Source organism: Vombatus ursinus, unplaced genomic scaffold (genome assembly GCF_900497805.2).
Source record: "Vombatus ursinus unplaced genomic scaffold, bare-nosed wombat genome assembly UNPS02012082.1, whole genome shotgun sequence".
NCBI lineage: Eukaryota > Metazoa > Chordata > Mammalia > Diprotodontia > Vombatidae > Vombatus > Vombatus ursinus.
Genome location: NW_020951860.1, coordinates 1,371,409 through 1,392,210, shown reverse-complemented (window position 1 = coordinate 1,392,210; position 20,802 = coordinate 1,371,409). Strand labels below are relative to the sequence as shown.

Sequence of the window (20,802 nt, the reverse complement as noted above, 5' to 3'; positions counted from 1 at the left end):
AAAAGAGCCTAGACATCATCTTTCAAGAGAAAAACTGCCCTGAGATTCTAGTACCAGAAGGTAAAATGGAAATTGAAATAATCCACTGATCACCTCCTGAGAGAGATACCAAAAGGAAAACTGCCAGGAATGTTACAGCCAAATTCCCATCAAGGAGAAAACATTGCAAGAGGCCAGAAAGAAACAATTCAAGTATCATAGAGCCACAGTCAGGATAACACATGATTTAGCAGCTTCTAATTTAAAGGAGTGGAGGGCTTGGAATATGATATTCCAGAGGGCAAAGGAGCTAGGATTACAACCAAAAATCACCTACCCACCAAAACTGAGTATAATCTTTCAGAGGAAAAAAATAGACATTCAATGAGATAGAAGACTTTTGAGCATTCCTGATGAAAAGACCAGAGCTGAACAGAAAATCTGACTTTCAAACACACGACTCAAGAGAAGCATAAAAAGGTAAACAGGAAAGGAAAATCATAAGGCATTTAATAAGTTTAAACTGTTTACATTCCTACATGGGAAGATGATGGGTTTAACTCATAAGACCTTTCTCATTATTACAGTAGTTAGGAGCATATATAGACAGATGGCATAGGTGTGAACTAAACATGAATGCATTATATCTAAAAAATAAAATTAAGGGGTGAGAGAGGAATGTACTGGAAGAAAGAGAAAGGAAGAGGGAGAATGGGGTAAATTATCTTACATAAAAGAGGCAAGAAAAATCTTTTACAATGGAGGGGAAGAGAGGGAGGGGTGGGGGAGTAAGTGAACCTTACTTTCATCAGAATTGGCTCAAAGAGGGAACATACACACTCAACTGGGTTTAGAAATCTATCTTACCCTATAGGAAATTAGGAGGAGAAGGGGATGAGATAAGGGGGTGGGGGGGTGATAGAAAGGAGGGCAGATAGGGGGAGGGGTAGTCAGAAGCAAAACACTTTTGAGGACAGATAGGGTGAAAGGAGAGAGAGAATAGAATAAATGGGGTGGGGTGAGAGGAATGGAAGGAAATACAGTTAGCAATAGTAACTGTGAAAAAAAATTTTGAAGCAAGTTTCTCTGATAAAAACCTCATTTCTCAAACACATAGAGAACTGAGTCAAATTTATAAAAATAAGAGCTATTCCCCAAATGATAAAATGATCAAAAGATATGATCAGTTTTCAGATGAAGTAGTAATCAAAGCTATCTATAGCCATATGAAAAAATACTCTAACTCACTATTCATTGGGGAAATGCAAATTAAAACAATTCCGAGGTATTACCTCATACCTAACGGATTGGCTGATAAGACAGAAAAGGTAAATGACAAACGTTAGACAGGATGTGGGAAAAATGAGACATTAAAGAACTGTTGATAGAGTTGTGAACTGATTCAACAATTCTGTAGAGCAATTTGGAACTATGCCCAAAGGACTATAAAACCATGCATAACCTTTGACTCAGCAATACCACTACTACGTCTGTATTCCAAGAGAGATAAAAAACAAAAAGGCAAAGGATCTATGCATACAAAAATATTTATAGCAGCTCTTTTCTGGGGCATAAGGAATTAGAAGTCGAGGGGATGCCCATCAGTTGGGGAATGGCTAAACAGACTAAGGTATAAGATTATGATGGAATGCTATTGTAGTGTAAGAAATGATGAACAGGATGCTCTCAGAAAAACCTAGGAAGATTTGCATGGGCTGATGCAAAGCAAAATGTACTGTGTAGAGAGTAACAGCAATATTGTAAGATGATCAGCTGTGAATGACTTAGCTATTCTCAGCAACACAATGATCCAAGACAACTCTGAAGGACTAATGATGAAAAATGCTGTCCATCCCAGAGAAAGAACTGATGGGGTCTGAAAAGATTGAATTATTTTTTTTAACTTTATTTTTCTTGAAGTTTTTTTTTTGTCTATGTTTTCTTTCACAACATGACTATTACGATATGTTTTGCATGACTACATATGTATAATAACCTATTTTTTGCCTTCTCAATGTGGGGCAGTGGGGAGGAAGGAAGGGAGAGAATTTAGAACTCAAAGTTTTAAAAAATGAATGTTTAAAATTGTTTTTACATGCAACTAGGAAAAATAAAATACTAAACAAAAAAGAATTTCTTGTGCATCCAATAATTCTCTTCAAATTCCTCTTTTCCTTCTCAATTGTAGTTTCTCCTTAGGCCTTGAGAATTTCATTCTAAAAAGTATCATATCTCTTCAGAGCAAGCTTCCCCAGAAGAATTTGGATCCACAGGATCCAACCTATCCTTTATCTGAACCCTTTGACTTCTGCTCTTCCAAGAGATTGCATGTTAGAGAAGTAAACTTAGGGAGCCAAGATGGCGTAGTAAAAGCAGTGACGTGCTTGAGCTCTCCCCCAAACCCCTCTAAATACCTATAAAAAATGGCTCTAAACAAATTCTAAAGCAGCAGAACCCACAAAAAGACAGTGAAACATATTTACCGCTCAAGAGAGCCTGGATGGTTGATCAGATCGATCAGGTCGGGCTGGGAGAGAAGCTCAGCTTGGCATGGGCATGCAGGCCTCAGTAAACCTGGAACAGGCCTCAGAGGACTGAATCATGGGCAGTTGTGGTAGTTTCCAGACTTCTCAACCCATGACCGCCAAAGACAACTTAGAAGTTTCGTGGGAAAAGTCTGTGTCTGCAGTTAGAGAGAGAAGCATGGCCCCAGCCCTGCGGTCCCAGCCTCTAGTCCCCAAGTGCGGCCCTGGGATAGCGGCTACTTCAGGAGTTTCGGGCCCACAGACTGAGGGGAAATCAAGTGGCTGATCAGAGAGGGAAATTGCATGGATCTCTTTGCTGGTGCTAAGGCAGGATTCTCTTGCTTTGCCGGTGCTTGGATCTGGGTCACAGTTCTGGGTGGTGATTCTGGGATGAAGAGGAGCACTGGTGTGGTGGAGCTTGTAGTGGCTGTGGAGAGGAAATCCTCCTCACAGTTCCAAGACAGAAAAGAGTGCTTGTGGTCACTCATAGACCAGAGCATAGACCAGGAAAGGAATAAACTCCTTGCCCTTCATCATAACACCTTGGAAGAACTGAAAATTTAAAGGTCCCTAGAAGTATCTCTGAAAAGAGCTGCACAAAACCCCCGAAGCTTGGGACAGTACATTCTCCACACTGGAAGCAGACCCCTACTTTAACAAAGAGTTTATAACTCAAGTAATTGGCCGAGATCATGAGCAAGCAGCACAAAAAGAGTCAGACCACAGAATGTTACTTTGGTGACAAAGAAGATCAAAACATACAACGAGAAGAAGACAACAAAGTCAAATCTCCTACATCCAAAGCCTCCAAGAAAAATATGGTCCCAGGCCATGGAAGAGCTCAAAAAGGATTTTGAGAAGCAAGTAAGAGAAATAGAGGAAAAACTGAGAATGATGCAAGAAAATCACGAAAAACAAGTCAACAGCTTGCTAAAGAAGACCCAAAAAAATACTGAAGAGAAGTAAACTTAAACATAATCTGTTACAAACTTAAAGATAATTATTTCTCACCAAGGTTCCCTTCATTTGCATCATAGTAACCCAGTGAGAATCAGATCCAGAAAAAATCTTTCATTCAATCTTCCACCTTTTGAAGGATAGAATTATCATTAAGGCAAGGCAAAAATTACTGGCTGCTTTTAGCAGATGCCCAGATAATCTAATTACACCATCAAACCTCCCCTGTAAGATTACAGATCAGTTTCCTAAACTCATTTATTTCTTCTTTTTAGTCAGGTATACTAGTATGTTCTGATAATAATGTCACCTATTTCAGTCTCTGGTTCCCAGATTTCCTTACACGAACAGATCATCTTAATAAATAATACAAATTAGAGGGAAATAATGAAATAAAAAGGCAGAAATGAAGGGGTCATAGCATTACAAAATCACAAGCTATATTATAAAGTACTAATCATAAACAATATTTGATACTGGTTAAAAAATAGAAAAGAGAGTCAACAGAACATGGATAAACCCAAAAACATATTAGGGGGAGGAGGGGAAATGCTTAGTAAAAGTAGAAAGTAGTTTGGTAGAAATTAAGTTTAGCAACTGAACTCAATAAACCACTCTTGATAAACCTAAATACATACATTCATTGGAAAATAACCCCTTATTTGACAAGAACTCCTAGGAAAACTGGAAAGTAGGTGACAAAGATTAGTTTGAAATTCAGCATCTTACAATAAATGCTGCAGAATGAATATATGCCCTTAATATCAAGAGAGTCAGCACAGAAAAATCAGAAGAGAACCAGATTAGGTAGTTTTTCACAGCTGTAGATAAGAAGAGAATTCTTAATCAAATAAGGGACAGAGATCACCACAAAAGATAAAATAGATAAATATGTTTAACAGGAATGTATATGTAGAGCCTATATAAGATTGTGTGTTGTCTTGGGGAGGAGAGGGAAGACGAGAAAATTTAAAACTCAAAAGCTTATGGAAGTGAATGTTGAAAACTAAAAATAAATTAATAAAAAATTTTTTTTTGAAATAAAAAGAATTGCCTCTTTAATACGATGAAATATCAAAATACCTAAGAATCAATTTATCTTACTCTCAATTTAAAAAAACAAAACTGTGAACTAAAAAAAGATAAAATAGATATGTTTGATTACAGGAAGATAAAAAGCTGTTACGTGAACAAAATATTTATTTTGTTCAGTTGATTAGGGTTAGAGTTAGCAATGAAAAAAGGATAACGGAAGGTGTCCATTGGAGTGTGTGTATTTAGTTACATTGATATAAAAACAGATACACTCACACATATAGATGTAAAAATTTGGATCAAATATCTTTGATGAGAGCCTGATAGCCAAGAGGAAGAGACAACTAATACTAATACATAAGACCAAGAATTTTCCCCAGTGGATAAATGGTCAACAGATATGAGCAAACAGCTCTCAAAAGAACTGAAAACTGGGGCAGCTAGGTGGCGCAGTGGACAGAGCACCGGCCCTGAAGTCAGGAGGACCTGAGTTCAAATCCGGTCTCAGACCAAACACTTGACCAGTACTAGCTGTATGACCTTGGGCAAGTCACTTAACCCAGATTGCCTCACTAAAAAAAAAAAAAAAGAACTGAAAACTACTACCAACCACATGAAATATTGCTCCAAATCACTAATAAGAGAAATATACATTATAACAACTCAAAGGTTTTACCTCACATCCAGTAAATTGGCAAAGATAACAAAAGGCGGGTACGGTGAATGCTGGAACAACTGCTGGAAGAGCAATAATATAAAACGGGGTAAAGCCAGGAAAGAACTGACCCAACCAAATCAAAAATTATCAATATACCAAAAACATTTTAAAATAAGAAAATCAGTTTAGACCAATATCTTGTGCCATATACAAAGATAAGCTCCAAATGGACATCCAAAACAAATTTTTTTATTATGACGTGATCTTTCATACCTTTGGTTAAGAGGAATATGTATAACCAAAGAAAGGATAGAGGAGACAGAAGAGACAAAAGAGACATTTTTTTATTTATTTTAACCTGTAATTTTATTGGTGTGAGAAATTCCCTTCACCAATACAATTTCTACCCACTGCTGCTGATTCTGCTCTATGGTGCTGAATGGAACAAATCTAGACCCTCCTACATAAGAGAGTTATTCAAATACTTGAACACAGTTATGAACAGTGCTTTACAAAAATTAAAGTACTACATAAATGCTACTATTATTGCTATCTTTCCTTTTATTAATTGTATCCCCAGCGGCTCCAAGAAGTAGTAGCATGCACAGAAGTCACACCCTGGTAAAACTGTCTTGGTAGATGGGCTAAACCACCCTGAGGATAACTAACAGGTCTCAAACCCATAGGTGAGTGAGTGCAATGTCTACCCTAAGGATGTAAAGACTTCCCCCAGAAGAATGGGCAGATGAGAACACTTTATTTCAATGACCACAAAGGCAGCCGAAGAAGATGCTGTGGAGCGCTCAGACCTTGGATGTCCAAGACATCAACATTATCCACTGCATCCCAGGCCATCACCATTCATCCTGACTTCTGTCTTGCCACTGGACTTTGATGATTCAAGAACTTACATCCAATTCACACACTATTCAAAACATCACCCCGTGATGTTACTGGTCCTCTTCAAAACCAAAGGACTGCTATTATTATTGTTATTATTTTATTATTATTATGCTTAAAACCATGATTTTTCTCTACTCCAGGCTAAACATCCCTCATTCCCTCAACCAAACCTTATACAACATGGGCTTAAGGTCCTTCTTCACCACCAGGTTATCACCTGATAAAAATGGCAAAAAGCACAACACCAAGCTCAAATTACCACGGCACTTCACTGAAGACCACCTTTGAAGCTGACACTGAACAATAAATAGCAAATCCTCTTTACAAATTAACTTTTTTTGTTTGTTTTTTTTTTTTGAGGCAATCAGGGGCAAGTGACTTGCCCAGGGTCACACAGCTAGTGTCTGAGGCCACATTTGAACTCAGGTCTTCCTGACTCTGGGGCCAGTGCTCTATTCTCTGTACCACCTAGCTGCCCCTCAAATTATACTTTCTTAACCAGCATTCCTAAATCTTCTTCATTGTAGAAGGATTTGCCTTCAATAGGTAACAATGATGAAAAATTACTTGTGTTCCTAAGACCATTAGATTCTCATTCAAGACTTCATCATCTTCAGCATGGCATTTTAGATTGTTCCTGGCATTATTATTTGTGCCCATATTAAAGAGCAAAAATGGCACTGGCTATAAGGTTCTGCAAATCTTGGAAAGTCAACCATTATATCCTAGATAGATGGCAAACATCTTTTTTGTCATCAGGGCAACAAATATCTGCCTCAGTGTACCTCAGAAGTAAATCACCAGCTCAGATTCTTAAACTCTCGCCAATAGCTCACTAATGTTCAGACTCCTTTAGAGTCTGTGCAATATGGTAGATGTTCTAATAAACCTTGTCTTTGGCTGAAAAAAAAAAAAGTAAATCACCAATCATCGCTGTTTGTTTTATTCTTTCTCTTATACTTACTAGACAATCTCCCTTCTGAATTAATGATAGTTGAAATGAACTGCCATTTTAAGCCTCCTGTGCCTTCTTCTCTTCCCCTTTCTCCTTTCTTTTCTCCTTATTCTACCTTCTCTATCCCCCACTGCCAGTAAACCTCAGAACTGCTAGGGATCATGGGGTCACTGGGTCACAGATTTATAGAGGAAGGACCCTTAGAAGTCCCTAAGTCTAATCCTTTCATTTTACAGATAAGGAAAATAAGGTATGAAGAGACCAACTGACTTATTTGCCTAGGCTCACACAACTAGTAGCTACCGGGGACATGATTTGAACTCTGGTCCTTCTGTCACCAAGTCAAGACCTCAATCCACCCAGCATCCATTCAGCAGCCAACGGCCTTAAATGTCTATGACCTCACCAGGCATGGTTTGTTTGGCACTAGACACACTCTAGGTTTTTTGCTCTGCTTTTACATTACTTTGTGGAAAGCAACCTACTGCTGTTTGAAGTTTGACCACCAGATGGTGTCATTTTCACATCAATCAAAGTTAAAGAGTAGACGGCAAGATGAAGATAAAGAACCTAGAATCAACAAAAGATATTATACTGGGTGGATTTTTGTTTGTTTTCGTTTTTGTTTTGTTTTTGTTTTTTTACTGTACGTTTCATGTTTTTCAAAAATAGAGGAATTTTTAACTAGAAAATCACTGGCTTTTTATCTGGAAAATCCAAAGACATATAATTGTAGTCTGATAATAAAATGTTACCAGATGAGACTCCCATTTTTTCACTCATAACAAAAAAGACCACTAAAAAAAATTCTGCCATTAGTGAACAAAATTTCTAAATCAAAAAATCTAAACCATTTTTGACCTTCAGAGAATGTTTTTTAAATGCATAAAATAAAATATATGGGAAAACAAAGAAAATTGATTACACAGAAATAGTTATAAAAAATTTTTTCTGAAGAATATGGAACACAGGTTAAGAACCCCTGGTCTAAATATCCTGATGCTGAGCCCAACTCTTTTAAACTCCACATTAATGTTTCCTAGGTAATAAATAGTATAACCTACTTCAGTATATCAAAGACCTATGACTTCAATGGTTTGAGTACTCAGTCAATTAAGCACCTACCTACTAAGTGTCAGGCACTGTCTAAGCACTAAGGAAAGAAAGACCATTTATAAAAAAACACTTATTAATCAGGGAGAGTGATCAAAAGGCTGCAATGACAAGAATGAGGATTGAGAAAAGGGCAATGAGTACAAGATTTGGCAATTAGTAACTTTGGTGAGAGTAGTTTTGGTGGGATGACAAAGTTGGAGGCTCATGGTGAATGGCCTCAGCTTTTTCTGAAAAATATGAAGCAAAGTCCTCAGCTAAGAAGGTGGGGACATCCATGGGAGAAAAAAAGAGCTGCTATAATTCTGGTACATACAGGTCTTTTTTCTCTTTCATTGATCTTTTAGAGGGATAGGCCTAGTAACTGTATCACTGGGATAAAAGGTATGCAAGCTTTAATAACTTTTGAGGAACAAACCAAAGTACAAGACAGGGTCATCTGGAAAGAATTCATGGACTCAAGCAATCTTTAATTCAATTTGGCAAAGATTTATTGTCACACTATCCAGCAGGCAAAAGTTCTTAAGAAATCTATAACCTTAGAGGGGTACAGTTAAAGCTTACATAGGAAAAACTATAACAAAACAAGTGCCACTATGCTAATTAGGTGATTTGGGAGGGATTAGGAAGTGGTTAAGGAGTAGTCAATTCTTAAAGGAACATGCACTTTTGTATCTACTGCACAGGGGTTTTACCCGGAGTTCACAAGGAAAAGGGGGAGGATAAGTGTGGTTTTTAGGTCTGCTGCGTCACTAAGTTACCTACCACTCAGGGCCCACTGAGATTGTATACTCTGCCACTAATCAATGTCTTGTTTGAGAAGACTAGATGGAGGGAGTGTACATATGTCTTAAGTCTAGGATATACATAATGAGGAGTCCAGGATGCATTTATGAGATAAGGAGTTGGTATAGACAGTCCAGTGGGTACCAAATATCTTTATGAGCTAGTACAAAGCCAATTCAAACTAATAATTCCGACAGGCGCAGTTTGTAACAGCACCAGGGAGAGAGATAAGTGTTTTGCTGGGGCCCACTCATGAGTAATTGCTAGGCACAGTGTCCTTGGGCTGGGGAGAAACTGCCAGGGATAGCGTTTTTAAGGCTAGGGAGAAATATAGTTTTGGAATTAGGGTCTGAGCACAAGCACCCAAGCACTTCCATCAGTTCTAAATTTCTTTTCAGAATGGGTAGACCAATTCACAAGTACAAGAACAGTCTATCAATTGCCTATTTTCCCACAAATCTCCAACACGTCATTTTCTTTTTATTCACCTTTGTCAATCTAATGGGTATGAGGTTTCTTTTTCTGTGTTGACTCTTCTTCGCTTAGGCATCAAGACCATATTTGTAACAAAGAAGTAATTTGATAGACTCTTCCCCACCCCCACTTTTTCAAATAGTTCTGTAGTTTGGGAATTATTATTTAATAATTGAGAGAATTTGCTTATAAGCTCATATGACCCAGACTTTCCTTTTTTTGAAAAACCATATATAACTTCAATTTCTTTCTCTGAATTTATTTTTTTTTTAAATTAGGCAATTGGGGTTAAGTGACTTGCCTAGGGTCACACAGCTAGTAAGTGTCAAGAGTTTGGTCTGAGGCTGAATTTGAACTCAGGTCCTCCTGACTTCAGGGCCGGTACTCTACTGCACCACCTAGCTGTTCCTTCTTTCTCTGAATTTCTTAAGAGTTATATTTCTTGGTTTTGTTAATCTGGGCATTTGATATTTTTGTCAATAGTGATCTATTTTAGAGTGTCACTTTTATTAGTTACAAAACTAGGTGAATTAGTTTCTAATAATGTATTTCTTCTTTAATTTTGAATTCACCTTTTCAGTACTGGTAATTTGGTTTTCTTCTTTCCTTTTTTAAACAAATTAACTAATGGTTTGTCTAAGATATTAGTTTGTTCCCAAAACCAATAAGTATCTAGTGTTATTTACTAATTAAATCCTTTTTTTTTTTGCTTTCAATTTTATTGATCTCATCTTTGACTTTCAGGATTTCTATTTTGGTGTTTAATTGGAATTTCATCTGTTGGTTTTCTAAGTTTTTTTGACTGTATGCCCAACCCATTTTTCTTCTCTTTCTTTTCTTTTATTGATGAAAGTGTTTAGGCATATATATATTTTCCCCAAAAGACTGCTTTGTCTCCATCCCAAAAATTCTGAAATGCTATCTTTAAAGAAATCACCAATTGCTTCCATGATTTGTTCTCTGCCTCATGCATTGTTTACAATATTAAGTCTTTAATTTTTCATTTTTTTCAGTAGCCCTTTATTTAATATAATTTTTCTTACATCATGATACTTAAAAGATGGGTTTAATATTTTGATTTTCTATGCTTGTTTTTGAGGTTTTTATGCCCTAAAACATAGTCAATTTTTTTAAGTTTCCATGCACAGCTGACAAATAAGATCAACTCATTTTTATTCCCATTCAACAATCTAATAGACCTTTAGGTCTATCAGAAGTAACTTTTCTAAAATTCTAATCAGATCCTTCCTTCTTATTTATTTTGTGATTAGATCACAGTCTGAAAGAGGCAAGTAGAGATTTCCTATTATTGTAATTCTACTGTCAATTTCTTCTTGTAATTCATTTAGATACTATGCTATTTGGCGTATGCATGTTTAATATTCATTCATTTACTTTGTACCTTTCAACAAAATGTAGTTTCCCTGTTTATCTCTTTTAATTATCTATTTTTGCTGCTGCTTTGATTCAAATCGTGATTGCTATCCCTTGCCTTTTTTACTTAAGTTGAAGTAAAACAGATTTTGTTCCTTATTTTAATTCTATGTGTATTTTTCTATTCTGAATGTTTCTTGTAAACAAAATATTGCTGGACTCTGTATTCTAACATATTCAATTAATTAATCAAAAAACATTTATTAAGCACCTACTATGTGGAAGGCACTGTGCTAAGTGTTGAGGACACAAAAAAGAGGCAAAAACTGCCTTCAAGGAGTTTACAATCTAATGGAGGAGAAAGCAAGCAAATAAAACAAGCTATATACAGGATAGTTAGAAAATAACTAGGGGGCAGCTAGGTGGCACGGTGGATAGAGCACCAGCCCTGGATTCAGGAGGACCTGAGTTCAAATCCGGCCTCAGACACATAACACTTACTAGCTGTGTGACCCTGGGCAAGTCACTTAACCCCATTGTCTAGCCAAAAAAAAAAAAAAAAGAAAAAGAAAATAACTAACACAGGGAAAGCACTGGAATTAAGGGGTTGGGGAAAGCTTCCCATAGAAAACAGAATTTTAGTTGGGACTTAAAGGAAGCCAGGGAAAATGCCCAGGGAGAGGCAGCTAGGTGGTACAGTGAATACAGCACCGGCCCTGGAGTCAGGAGGACCTGAGTTCAAATCTGGCCTCACACTTACTAGCTAGCCCAGGGAGTAAGGTTTAAGGTGATTGGAAAGGTAGGAGGGGCCTGTATTACTAAGGGCTTTGATTGACAGAGCATTTTGTATTTGCTCCTGGAGGCAAAAGGGAGTAACTGGAGTTTAATTGGGGGTGGGGAATGGGGGTAAAATCAAACCTGTATTTTAGGAAAATCACTTTTTGAGGCTGAATGGAGAATGGATTGGAGTGGGGAGAAAACTGAAGTGGCAAACCCACCAGCAGGTTATTGCAGTGGTCCAGGGGTGAGAAGATAAGAGATTTGCACTACAGTGGTGGAAATAATCAAGCGATGTTGCAAAGGCAGGAGTTCACACCATTCAAATTCATAGTTAATATCACTAAATGAGTATTTCCTTCCATACTAATTTCTTGTGCTTCCATTCCATGCCCTGCTGTGGCTGTTCAGTTGTTTTTCAGTCATATCCAACTCTTTGTGATTCCCTATTTGGGGTCTTCTTGGCAGAGTTCTGGAATGGCTTGCCCTTTCCTTCTCCTGCTCATTTTACAGAAAAGAAACTAAGACAAACAGGATTAAGTGACTTACCCAGGGTCACACAGCTATTAAGTATCTGAGACCAGATCAGAACTCAGGAAGATGAGTCTTCCTGACTCCAGGTTCAGTGCTCTATCTGCTGTGCCACCCAGCTGCCTTTCCCTTAACCCAGCCTTCTTCTTATTTCCCTTTCACCTCTTTCCCACATGTTTCCCTATTCAGTGTAAAACATTCCCAATCATACAAGAATCTTCTGAGAACTGATCATGCAATATCTACAAAAATATTTCTTATCTCTTCAATAAATGATGAAACACAAACAAAATGGCATAGTGAATACATGACTAAGTATAAACACTAGGTTAAAATGGGGGTTGGCATGGTAAAAAGAATAGCCTTCCTCCACTAGAAACCTATTGCTTCCAATTTGTAAAGATTTAAGGGAATATAGAATTTAAATATATTTGGACTACCCTACATTGTGTAAAATCTTTCCTTTTTTTTGTATAGGCCACATATCACACTAAAATTTAGATACCTAGCTATGACCACCTTTCAGAAGTAGCTATTATATGTTTCCCTAAAATATTACTGCCACAGCTTTCCTTTTAATAAACATTTAAATGTCCTAATTTTCAGTTTTCTCATATTTTTTCTTTTAGCTTAAAGAGGTAACTTTAATTTATTCTCACTTTTAACTGAGCTATATCTTAATCTCCAAAAACTTGACAGTTCTTTTAAGGGTTAATTTCATTACAGCATGCAGTATGAGGGCATATATCTTTTCTGTTTAAAAAATTTTTTAAAGGTATAAATGGAACCACAAGTAAATCTCTTGAGTCAAATCACCTCCATGTTATCTTTTGCTCTATTATTCCTAGGAACCTATTAAGATCAATTAAAATGATTTCTCCTAGGAGTGAGTGTTCAATAAACATCTCAAATAGTAATTCTATTTTACGTGTACAATTTGCAGTGGTTTTCTTCCAAAGATGGCAAATATTCTCATGATAACTGATAAACCATCATTCTGAGCCTCATCTATAAAATGAAGCATTTTGACTAGATGCATGAGGTCCCTTATAGCTTTAAATTCTATGAGAATATATATTTATAAAAGTTTTCTCCACTTTGAAGCCAGAGTGAAGGCAGAGCTCCTAAAACACTATATATAATAATATTTAATGGTTCATAGAAAAACATAAAGAAAACTGGAAAATATAATGGTCATTTGTGTTCAACTAGCATTTAACACTGAAGAAATTTCAAGTAGATATTACAGATAACAATTTCAGAAAACATATTCTATCCTCTTAGTTACAAAGCATGGCATTTTTAGGCTAACAGACCAAAAGAGTCTTATTATGCACAAACAAAAGTAACACACTGATCAATCACAGAACGATTATTATTGATACCATTTTGCTTTTTTCTATCAAAGATAAGAAGTTTTCATTTACATTTTGCTTAAACTGAAAAAGGACGGCTGAATATTAGATGAAGACTGAATTTCTCTTTAAAATATATGTGACTTTATTCCTTTATATATATACCTTTTCTAGCTGTGCCAACCCAGCAGTGGATGACTTTATCAAATGTTCTTTTACGGTTAAGGTAACTATTTCCATGGAAACCACAGAGCAACCATTCATTATAACTGCCAAGATCTTTCTCTGCACTCTCTTAAATACAAATAGCTGCTCGTTTTATTTTATTCATCTTTTAATTGAACAATGATCAGATTTTCTTAACAGTTAGCTTCTCCTATATGTCCACAAAAAGAACAATGTAAGAGGTCAGAAGAAACTGAGTGCCTAAATCTTTAGATACCAAAAAACCCTAGAGATAACAGCCTACTTTAAGTCAGCATACAGAGGAGACAATGTTATCCCCTGCTAGGGAGGTGGGATAGAATAAACATCACTGAAAAATTCAACAGAGAAAGAAATGTCTTCTTCCCCTAGAATAACAAAAGAGATAATTGTGTCTAGGAAGAGATGCTAGCAAAAAAAAAAAAAAAATAGGAAAATGACAATAAAGAAGTTAGACACTCACCTCTCTCAACATATTGCTCTCTTTTTCTTTTTGTTCCAGGAGACTTTCCAGGTGGTGTACATGCATCTCTGCCTCAGCCAGGCGTCTTGTTCTCTCATGGTCTTCCTCAGTAGCCTTGGCAGACAGTCCTTTACTCTGCAACATCTCCAAGAGCTTTTTTATGGACTCATCTCGTGCATTCAGTGTTTGTTTCTGAGTCTCAATGCGCAGCTCCATTTCTTCAAGGGTCTTACGAAGAAGGAAGAGTTCCTTGGCTTGCCTCTCATGTTCAGCATGTAGCCTCTGAAAGTTCTCCTCAGTCAGCTCTGCTGCAAAGGGTTCACTAGCTCTGCTACTACTGTCTTGCTGAAATAGCTGGTTTAGGTCCCTCTGGATCCGCAATTCATCCTGGAGAGCCTGGATTGTCATCTGCATGTGCTTTAATGACAAAAAAAAAAAAAAAAAAAAAAACACACACCAAAAATCCTAAATCAGTGATTTGCTATTGAGCAAAAACAGGGTTACTTAGATCCTCTGGGGAAGCTAGGAATAACTAAAGGTTTCTAATAACCCCACACTTTACATTGGAGATGTAGTCTTTCTTCTTATTTTATCCTCAAATGAAGGAGAGAAAAACTGATCTGCAAAATGCCAGCAGTTCAACCATTACCATTAATAATTCTGAAAGGAATTAACCAAGATCTAAAATTTCTCAAAACACACATGAGTAATTTATCTTCCACATGTGTATTCTATGGAATCAGTGTGGTCACAAATACCCCAGAAAACTAGGCAAAAAAAATTTTTCTTGCATGTCAACAGCAGAGGCTAAACAACTGTAACAGTATATAAACCAGCTGACATAAACATTAACAAAATTAAGGCACTAGTCACTACTGATAACATTTAATTGAAAGAGGACAGGGCAGCACACACACACACACACATATACACGTAAAGACTCAATTCACCAAATCACAATGGATGCACTTATTACTAGAGAGAGAGTTCAGAGGAACCACAGTGGTTGAGTCCAAAATGTACATTAACATCTCCCTCTGCAGTATATAAAATAAATTATCATCCAGCATTTGCTTAAAAACTATCAATAAAACTATTTAAGTCACTCCCAGTTCTACCTATTACTCCTAATTCTGTCTTCTGGGGACAAGAAGGGCAAATCTAATACCTCTGAATACTTAAGAGGAGCTATCATGTACAGGCTAACACTTCTCTTCTCTAGTTCCTTTTACCAGTACTTAGATGTTACGGTCTCTGTGCCTTTCATCCTCTTTGTCTCCCTCTCCCTCAATCTTATTAATGCCCTCCCTAAAAAGTGACATTTAACGGTGGTTTGACCACAGCAGAGTACAGTAGAACTATTTCCTCCCTTGCTTTGAAAAACAATGTTTTAATTCAAACCACAGTTTTAATTCAGCCTAAGACTACATTAGCTTGTTTGTTAAATTACATAGCTGACTAAATAGAAGAGATATTTTTCAAATGAACTGGTATCTAGCCACACATCTCACACATCTTGAATCTGCGAAGTTGACTTTTTTTTAACCCAAGAATAAGACTTTAAATTTATCCCTATTACAATTCATCTCATTCAATCAGCCCAACATTACATTCTATCAAGACATCATTGGACCCAAACTTTGGCATACAAATCTCAGTTATTCCTCCTACATTGGCATCCTTCATAGTACCATTCTGGTGCCACTTTTTATGAACCCCCCCAATTATCAACACTTTCATCCTTGAAATTACTTTATATTATTTGTATGTTCTTCATATTTATATACATGAACATGTTGCATTCTCTCAGGAGAACTTAAGTTCCTTGAGGACAGAACTGTTTTTACCTTTTTATCCACAGCATTTTATAGTAATATAGCACTTGCACATAGCAGACAATAAGTGCTTGTAGAAATCAATTTAAAAATATAAATAGATACACTTATTACTTTAGAATTATGATTTATTACTAAGAAGTAATGACTAGCTTCCATATACTACATAAGTCAATTTTACATGTCTGGTAATTAAAAATTAAAATGTAATTAAAAAGTAAAAAAAAAAAAGTAATAAACCTTCATTTGTTTTTATAGTTAACCAGTGGAACATAAGCTAATAAAAATAACCAATTGACTTTGGAAACTGAGGCTTTGGCCATATGTGAGAGTCTGCTTCTATAGTCTAAAGAGAGTGATAATCAAACTTTGGTTCATCCTAAAATGAGCCAACTACAAGGAAGGAAAGCAATGTTAAGTGGAAGATTCTAATATCTGAATACTGGACATAGTGTCTAAAAACACACATATTTTATTCTCTGATGTCCGTTACTTTTATTGGTTTACCCTGGTTAGTTACTTAAGCTCTCTAGGCTTCAGTTTTCTCATTCATAAAATAGCTACAATAATATCCATACTACCTACCATATAATTGTTGCAAAAATTAGTTTCTTTTTCTCTGCTCTCCCAAAAAAGGAAGTTAAGGCACTACAGGATTAATCTTTCCATGCAGGAAATATTTTAACAACTTCAAAAATTACTTTCTACAAATATATGTGTATGTACACACACATATACCTACATATGTGTAGATGTAGATATATATATCATATCTTGAATATGTAACTTTTCATATTCATAGAAATATTTATAATACTCACCGGCAAATGATTCAATGCTGCCGAAGGAGAACTTGATTACAGCTAACATTTGACATATGCATTAGCACAGATATTTGAATTCGGTATAACAAGTATTCATTTAGTAAAAAGGGAAGTGAATAATAGTACCTACTAGGACTTTTTATAAATATTATCTCATTTGAGCCTTACAACAAAATGACTTCTGACTCCAAGCTCATTAGTCCATCCACTCTGCCACCTAGCTATCTGGCCATGTCTGTTTCTCTAGTTTTCCTAACACCTATTTTAAAACTGTAATCCTGAAACAGAACTAATTCCCTACAGGTCAAAGAGATGTTTCAAAATAGCTGCATAAACCTCATAAAGTAGTACTATGAAGGGACAGAGTTCTCTCTAGTACCACTGGGGAGGGCAGTAGCAGGAAGAAGCATTTAAATTACTCTGTCACAGACAGGGAGTCACTCAGCCTGAAAGAATCCTTGAAAGACAGCAGCAGACTGGGTATTTGCAAAGAACCATCAAGTCTATGCAGGCATCCTGGAATCAAGATCTTGAACTAAAGCTGCAAACTAGCAATGATGACAGAAGATGGCAATAGGCAATGCTGGATGGGTTATGGAAAGATAGGCAGCCTAGTGCATTGCTGGTGGAGCAGTAAATCCATACGCCCATTTCGGAAAGCAATATGGGATTATGCAAATAAAGTAACTAAATTATCCATAGCCTTTGACCTAGAGATTCTATTACTGGGTTTATACCCCAAAGACCTCATATATACCAAAATATTTACAACAGCATTTTTTTGTCATAGCAAAGAATTGGCAACAAAGTAGATGCCCATCAGTTGGAGATGACTAAACAAAGTGTGGTATATGAATGTAATAGAATATTACTGTACATAAGAAATGAGATTTGATGAATATAGAAAAGCATGGACTAATGCAGTGTGAAGCAGACAGAGCCAAGAAAACAATATGTACAATGACTACAACAATGTAAACGAAAAGAACCAAAAAGACACAAAAAAAATCAAAAGTGACTACAGCAAAGTTATAAAAAATAAACATGACTCAAAGGAGAGATATGAGAAAGCATTCCAAATCCACCCCGTGGCAGAGGTAGAAGGTCCACAAATATTCCATATTGCACATAGTTTCAGACTTTTTTGATTTTGGTAACAGATTTCAAAAATCAGTTAAGCTGGTTTTTCCTTTTTTTTCTTTTTTTGTCCTTAAAAATATACTATTTGTATATGAAATGGCTCTGAAGAAGGGATGGGGAAAGGTTACTAGGAAAGATTGCTGGTAGAAACTACAGTGATGTAAAAAACAAAATATCAATAAAAAGTTATTACTTAAAAAAAAGAAACATTATTATCCCATAAGAAACAAAAAAGACTATTTCAGAGAATGCTAGGAAGTAAGAATAGTACAAAGATACAAAGTGACATGAGCAGAACCAGGATAATAATTTAGTAACTGTCAACACTAAAGACTCTTATCTGTAAGATAAAAACTGTAAAAACTTTAAAAGACTTGTTAAACTGATCAAAGCAATGACCAACCACATTTCCAAAGGACCTATAGAGAAGCACATTACCCATCTCTTGACACATGCAAGACATGGAGGTGGATGTACATTTTTGGATAAGGTCACCTTGTGGATATACAGATTATGCTTATTTGTTTTGAGTAGTTTTTTTCTTCTATTTTTAATTGGAAAGAGAGCACTAAGAAAAGGGCAGAAAGGGTAATAAGGAAAAAAAAAAGAAAAGGCCAGAGAAATAATCTGAAAAGTGCACAGAGGAGAAGAGAACAAACCAAGTGCAGAAGGACGCAGAGATAAGCAGGTCACTTTTGAAAGTAGTATGTTAAACTTATTTTACATATATAATATGTGTGTGATATGTGTAACATACATATATGAATGTATACTTACGATATACATATATTACATGTGTGATATACATATATGCATATATAACACATACAAAAGCAAACCATATGGAAAAGAGATTCATAGTTTATGTTAAAGCTCTTTTCCGGTGTTTGTAAAATTCAAAATTTTTAATTTAATTAAAAAATAAACTAATAAAAGAAAAGAATGCATTATGCAAGCATGTACTAAGTGTCAAACACTATACTAAAAGCTCAGAGTACACACACAAAACTGGACTATCCCTGCCCTCCATAAGAGTCTATATTCTAACAGAAGACAACACTTAAAAAGGAGCTGGTGGCCAAGGTGGAGGACGGGAAATGCCCTTTCTAGAATCAATGGTGGTACTGATTCAAAAGTAGAAAGGGAGGAATGCGGTGAAGTTTAGGATCTGAGCCAATTAAGGGCATGAGATGACAATGTCTGGAGAGTAACGTGAATCCTAGCTGGACCCTGCCACTTGAAATACTCTTCATTGAGGATGGGAGTAAGGGTAAGTTCTAGAGGTCATAGGGCTAAGTCCTCCAGAACATGGTCTCTGATACTGCAGAAGTTCTATTAAAGTTCATACATTTGGTTAGTTTGAGAGGAAAAAAATATAATTTTAAAGAACTACATGAAATTCAATAATTTAATCTGCAAATCATCCTTTATCATGCTCCTGGGTTTTGTTTTTTTTATTTTTTTTTTAAGTTATAACCTTTGCTGTAAAGAGCTTCAGAACCAGAATGACAGTGGGCTAGTGTCATTTTAATTAGCCTAGTCTGAAATTGAACCACTGTAACAAAGAATTGTTATAAAGTTTAAACTAATTCTGCAAGACAGAAAAATATTGGTCTAACCTATGAAGAAACTCACAACAACGTTCTCACTAAATAGACTTAAGACTGAAACAGGGATTTAAATCTGTAACTCAATGACAGTTGCACTGCTGGGACCTCTACAAGAAAATAAAAAAATAACTTCCTGTCTATTCCAGAAATTTATTTTAATACAAGTCATTTAATAGTTGTCAAACAATGATTTTGCTCTATATTTCTCATCCCTTTGTCAGCCAAACTCCTAGAAAAAGTTGCCAATATTCAGATTCTACTTCTCTCACTATCCCTTCAACCCTTTTCAGGCTGGTTTCTCATCTTATAACTACTGAAACTGTCCTCTCCAAAGTGACCAGTGATTTTTAAAATGTCATTTATAAGCCCTTGCACAATGCTTAATCTATTTTGACCTTTCTACAGTTTCTGATTCTGCTGGCCATGCTCTCCTCCCACATATTATCTTCTAGTGATCCTCCAGCTACTACTGGCTTCTCCCACCAAATAGCCAATCCTCAATTTTCACAAGGATAATGACCTTACAAAATTGCACCAAAGTAAAAAACACAAATATTGGTGCACTGAACCCATGGCAAACAGGGGGCAAGGTTCACACAACTACCAAAAACTGTACTCTTTCACTAGAGATTGCTTGAAAATAGACTTTTCTGAATATACTTCTTAATTGCAAAACATTAATTCTGAAAGTAGGTACTTTTCCTAACACAGTAACCATGACATAATTCATAAAATGCAGTACACAAAATAAAACTGGTAACATGCAAAACATTTTTCCCACTAGTAATCACTAGAATTCTGTGAACTTTTGTACTAATATCTCAAAAAAAAAAAACCACACTGATTTTTGACAATATTTACTTTTCATAACACACGAAATCTACAGTCCCATAAATACTGCAAATAAAATAAAATTATTAAAACTAAAACTTTTTTAAACCTGAATCTTACTTTTCACTATGTCAGATAGCAGTGTGAGGGTGTTGTACTGGATACTATACTACTGTAAACTATTCTACCCTGGCTGCTCTCTGAAAACCAAGAGAGAGATTGCTGGGACTTTAGTTACTGCTGTCAGAAGACACTGAGACTGGTGAGGTCTCAATATCACCTTAGAGTCCAAAGGACCTACCCTACATTTTGGGGGCATAACTACAACATAAAACTTGAGTTCTAAAGGCAAACGATGAAAACATGCAACAAATTCACAGGGAACTGTGCAATGGTAGAGTGAACAAGTCCAATGAAGCAGCTAGTAGGCTACCAGCTGCTCTACAAACTTACACTCATCATGCCTCTCATTT

General features: G+C 36.1%; 1 protein-coding gene across 7 annotated transcripts in view; it reads right to left on the bottom strand.

The window, feature by feature from the left end:
• Nucleotides 1–20,802, bottom strand: part of ERC1 (ELKS/RAB6-interacting/CAST family member 1) — a 370,818-nt gene that overhangs the window by 274,885 nt on the left and 75,131 nt on the right. For all 7 annotated transcript variants that reach the window (XM_027857322.1, XM_027857320.1, XM_027857325.1 and 4 more), the window contains exon 3: nucleotides 14,090–14,506. In XM_027857322.1, the coding sequence (XP_027713123.1) occupies nucleotides 14,090–14,506 (417 nt within the window). The remainder of the gene's footprint in view (nucleotides 1–14,089; nucleotides 14,507–20,802) is intronic.